At 42.0% G+C, this 5,556-nt stretch overlaps 1 protein-coding gene across 1 annotated transcript; it reads left to right on the forward strand.

Moving 5' to 3' along the window:
- Positions 1-247: 247 nt before the first annotated feature.
- Positions 248-4,785, forward strand: LOC105386185 (toll-like receptor 7). Its single transcript, XM_038113437.2, has one exon. It carries the CDS (start codon positions 579-581, stop codon positions 4,479-4,481), a length of 3,903 nt encoding a protein of 1,300 aa, XP_037969365.2. The 5' UTR covers positions 248-578; the 3' UTR covers positions 4,482-4,785.
- Positions 4,786-5,556: the final 771 nt, after the last annotated feature.

Genomic DNA, 5,556 nt, shown 5'->3' on the forward strand with positions numbered 1-5,556 from the left:
ACTAATGATAAAGATAGAAATAAGTACCCGCTTAATTAAATCATAAATCAATTGGCATAATTTAAACAACTTCGATTATATGAATTGTTTTATAAAAATCATCTGTTATGCTGCACGAGCTTTTTAACTGCCGCTACTCGATACTAGATGTCGCTACTTGGTGGGCAAAGAATTGAAAGGAGAGCTTTGCGGGGGGCGCGGGGAAAGGGGCTAAGTTGCGCGCCCCCACCGGCACTTTCGTGAGCCGCGGCCTCCGTCCGCCAGTCGCACGGCATCCGCGCAGCGAGACGGACGTGCCACTACACGTACCGCTCCACATCGCACGCAATAAATAATCACCAAACTAGATCTCATTAAAGTAACCTGTGTTCATGAGTGAAAACGCGTACTTAAATATACATAACAGGACTACCATCTACCCGTATCCCGAGGACACAAGTGAAGTGAAATGCTAGCAAGTTTTTCTGCAGTACTCAAGTGTTATAAGGACTTTGTTTCGGAAATGGTCATATCGACCCACGGGAAGTGTTTATGAGACGTTCTGAAGTGAAATGAGAAGTCTGTGATATAGCGTCATAATGTTCATAGCGGCGACATTGTTGTGTGCGCTGCTGCAGGTCGGGTGGACCGTGCTCCCGTACGGCGCGGACAAGTGTTCGCGGCTGCCGGGGAGGGACTCCGACGGAGGGGTGCTCTGCAAGATCCGCACTCTGGACAGCGACGGCGGGAACATCGCCTCCGTGTCAGCCGACACTTCCCGCCTCGCCATCGAGTGCAACCATCTGCTCCTGTTCGAGAGCTCTCTGCGAGCTCACTACTTCAGCTCGGTCTCGGGCCTCACCGACATCTCTATAAACAACTGCAAGTTGCTCCATGTTCCAGACAACACTTTTCAAGACTTGCGCAAACTAAAAAGGCTGAAGATTCGCTCAAAGAACTACGAGTGGAGCCCAACTAAAAACTTAGAGATTACATTGAACTCCTTCAATGGATTGTCCGAACTTCAGTCGTTGGATCTTGCTCAGAATAACATAAAAGCTATTCCGCCTAGTGTGTTCTGTTCTTTGGAGAATCTGAATACATTGAACTTAACTTACAACAGGATTAAAACAGTTGGGCAACTTGGCTTCGGACAAGGCTGTACATCAAGCTTACATAGCTTAGATTTAAGTCATAACATGATAAAAACACTGCCGGAAGAATCAGAACTACTGAAACTGAGAAGTTTACAGCATTTATATTTACAACATAACAATATCACTGACATATCAAGTGAAGCTTTCAACGGACTAGTATCTATGAGAGTTCTCAACATATCACATAACAATCTCCAGCAACTCCCCGAGGGAATTTTCACAAATTCTAGAGAGCTAAGAGAAATTTACTTGAACGATAATTCTCTATTTGAGTTAGCTCGAGGAATATTTCATCGCCTAGAACAGTTAATAGTTCTTGATCTATCGAGCAATCAACTAACAAGCAATCACGTTGATGATGGAACATTCTTGGGATTAATACGTTTAATTGTGCTGAATTTATCAAACAACGGCCTTACGAGAATCGATGGCAAGACTTTCAAGGATTTGTTCTTCCTACAGATTCTGAATCTTAAGAACAACTCAATTGGATATATTGAAGAGAACGCATTTTTGCCGCTATACAATTTACATACATTGAATTTGGCTGAAAATAGACTTCATACGATTGATGAAAACTTATTCAACGGATTGTTTGTATTGAGTAAACTGACCTTAAATAACAACCTATTAGTCAACATTGACCGGAAAGCGTTCAAGAATTGCTCAGACCTGAAAGAACTTGACTTGAGCTCCAATCAGCTGTTAAATGTTCCTGAAGCATTATGGGAGCTATCATTCCTGAAAACCCTTGATTTGGGAGAGAACCAGATATCTGACTTCAGAAATGGATCATTCAAAAACTTGAACCAGTTGACCGGTCTGCGACTGATTGACAATCAGATCGGAAACTTATCCGTCGGCATGTTCTGGGATCTGCCGAGCTTGCAAGTATTAAATATTGCCAAGAATAAGATCCAGTCAATTGAACGAGGGACATTCGCTAGGAATGCTCAACTGGAAGCAATACGACTCGACGGGAATTTTTTGTCCGACATCAACGGTGTGTTCGCTACCCTAGCCAGTCTTCTGTGGCTTAACCTATCGGAAAATCATTTAGTGTGGTTTGATTACGCTTTTGTGCCTAGCAATTTGAAGTGGTTGGACGTTCACGGCAATTTCATTGAACATTTGGGGAACTATTACAAGTTGCAAGATGAAATCCGTATAAAGACTTTAGACGTTAGTCATAACCGTATTGTAGAGATATCACCTATGGCGATACCTAATAGTGTAGAATTGTTGTTTATAAATAATAACTATCTAAATAATATTCAAGTGAATACGTTTTTCGACAAAAAGAACTTGACGCGAGTGGACATGTATGCTAATGAAATAGTGCATTTAGATTTGAACAGTTTACGTTTATCACCTGTGCCTAGCAATAAGAGCTTGCCGGAATTTTACATTGGTGGAAATCCGTTTCAATGTGATTGTACTATGGAGTGGTTGCCGATCATCAACAACATGACGACCATGCGCCAGTACCCGCGAGTGATGGACCTAGAGAATGTATTGTGTAAAATGACAAACACGCGCAGTGGTACCCATGTGCCGTTAACTAATCTTAAGACTACCGACTTCTTATGTGAGTATGAAACACATTGTTTCGCCATATGCCATTGTTGTGACTATGATGCTTGTGACTGTGAAATGACTTGCCCTCAAAATTGTACTTGCTATCACGATCCCCTATGGAATACAAATGTAGTAGATTGCTCGGGTCAATCTTCGGTAGAAATCCCTCATAAAATCCCGATGGACGCTACCGAAGTATTTTTAGACGGAAACAATCTAAAAGAACTCCAAAACCACGCATTTATCGGTCGACAGAAAATGAGATCCCTCTATGTAAATAACAGTAACATCGAAAATATTCAAAATAGAACTTTTGCCGGGTTGACTTCCCTTCAGATTCTCCATTTGGGTAGTAATAAATTGAACGAGCTAAAGGGATACGAATTCCACCAATTGAGTAACTTGAAAGAACTATTTTTACAAAATAATCTAATCAGTCACATCGCTAATATGACATTCCTGTCTTTGAGATCTCTCGAAGTATTACGTCTTGACGGAAATAGGTTAGTGGATTTCAGTATTTATAGCTTCAATAATAATCCGAACCTCCGAGCTTTGTCGCTTGGAAATAATTTGTGGTCGTGCAAATGTCGTTACCTGCAAGAGCTAACTGCATATTTAGCAGAGAATGCGCAAAAAATAATTGACATAACTGACGTGTGGTGTTGGAACGGTGAAGCAAAACCGCCGCAGAGAAAAGAGCTCAATTTGAACGGTACCGCTTGCAGCGATTATTACGCTGATAATTCAGTCATCGGAAACATGTTGGTTTCGAACTATGTTCCCATGATGGTCTCAACTCTCACCGGTTTTATGTTAATTTTATTGGCTCTTATCGTACTATTTCTTTTTAGGGACACGCTCCGAGTGTGGCTTTACACGAATTGTGGCATTCGAGTGTTTTCATTTGCCGGCGCATTCGAAGAAAGCGAAAAGCTTTACGACGCCTATGTGTGCTACAGTCCTAAAGACGAGGAATTCGTTGTGCAATCACTCGCCCCGGAGCTCGAGAACGGAAACCCCTCTTACCATCTTTGTCTCCATTATCGCGACATTCCACACCACGGCGCCCAGTACATGCAGTGCGCGCCACCTGACTTGGAGGCCACCGAGGCATCCAAGCGTATAATAATTGTGCTAACGAGAAATTTCATGCAGACTGAATGGTCCCGCTATGAATTCCGGCAAGGGTTGCACGAAGCTCTAAAAGGGTGCATTTATAAGTTGGTGCTAATCGAAGAATGTTCGGTAGTAGCGGACGCGATGTGCGACCCCGACTTGCGGCCGTATCTCAAAACAGGATCGCGTCTGAGTTGGGGTCAGCGTAGATTTTGGGAGCGTCTCAGGTATATGATGCCGGACGCCACTCAAAGGAGTAGTAGTCGTAAACAGCAGGCGCAACACTATAGGAATAATATAAATACTTACACCTTAGATTCGTCGGTGCCTAATGGTGGAACTCGTACGTTGCCTTTTCCGAATAAGTCGCCAGTGATGGGTGGTGGAGGTCAGGGGGCGAGCGCGCCGCCGGAGTATAATAGTGAGGTGCGTCAGTCGCCGGTGCGACATCTGCAGACTCAGACGCAGGGGGTGGTATACGGGCCTGACGGGAGGCCGATCTCGGACCACATCTACTCGTCCATAGACTCTGACTACTCCTCGCTAGAGCACGGAATGGCGCCGGGCCGGCGGCGCGACCCGCGCCAGTGGCCGCCGCCGCCACCGCTAGTTGACACCGGCAGCGCCGTGCAAGCGTACCTAGTCTAACCGGGCCCTGCCCACAGTGCCCACCTTCCAGTCACAAGTAACTATGTATCATAGATGTTAGATATAGACCGCTGTGTAAATACTGTAATTATACTAGAACGTAAGTGCTATACCAAAACTATGTACTATATTGATTATTATGGAACTGTATTGCCTGTTCGTTATCATTGTGTATAGATTTCGTAAAAAATTAAAGACTGCTGTAGATTATTAAAATATTGTAAATAGTGAAAACAAGTGATCATAGAGTTATTATCAGTAATAATATGTTATTTATACAAAAAATAAAAACAATGAATTTCTATGTCTGCATTTAATTTTATTACCCCCAAGTAGTTTTTCTTTTCATAAATTAGGCACCCAGAAACACATTATTATACTGGCGATAATTCAGAAGCAAAAAAACCTTCAATATTTTAGACCTTTCAAAACCCTGCTGCTAGATCTCGGCATAGGGAAATGGTGTATTTCAGACAGAGAATGGTTTTGCTCCTAAATTATGTCCAGAACTATGATAAACATCATAAATTAAGGGCTGATTTTTCAATAGCCAGATAAGTACCGAAGAAGAATACTATTTTAGATTTACCTAACTATAATACAAAGGACTGTATTAGAATTATTCACCGATAACTTCTATCTGACCATTGAAAAACCTCCCCTGAATACTGAAAGATAAAATGATTAAGTAGTGAAAAAAGATTTGTAGGTTCTTCACCTAGTTCATGAAAACATACATCGCTGGTAAGGGCGAGACCCCATTAGAAACATACAAAAAAAACACATATGGAAGGTCTTATAGTGCTACAAACCTATCTTCGTGGCGGCTCTACTCTTCCTATGAAGTAAGTACTATTACAATTACCTATCTGTCTGGCTCTATGTAAAACCTGTAAGTACTCGTATTATAAAAAAATGTAACTATATTATGAACACCTATCATTAATGGCATTAATAGACTCTAACTGCTGGTCGTAGGCATGTGGCAAATAAAGCCATGTATACAACGTTGCCGCTCTTGACAGATGTTATTATCGAAATGTTTTAGTACTGAATTTAGTGAAATAACATCGTT

Source organism: Plutella xylostella, chromosome 23 (assembly GCF_932276165.1).
Source record: "Plutella xylostella chromosome 23, ilPluXylo3.1, whole genome shotgun sequence".
NCBI classification, from domain to species: domain Eukaryota; kingdom Metazoa; phylum Arthropoda; class Insecta; order Lepidoptera; family Plutellidae; genus Plutella; species Plutella xylostella.

Bases quoted from the DNA above. Each gene is read 5' to 3' on its own strand.
- LOC105386185 (XM_038113437.2), top strand. From the start codon at position 579: ATGTTCATAGCGGCGACATTGTTGTGTGCGCTGCTGCAGGTCGGGTGG.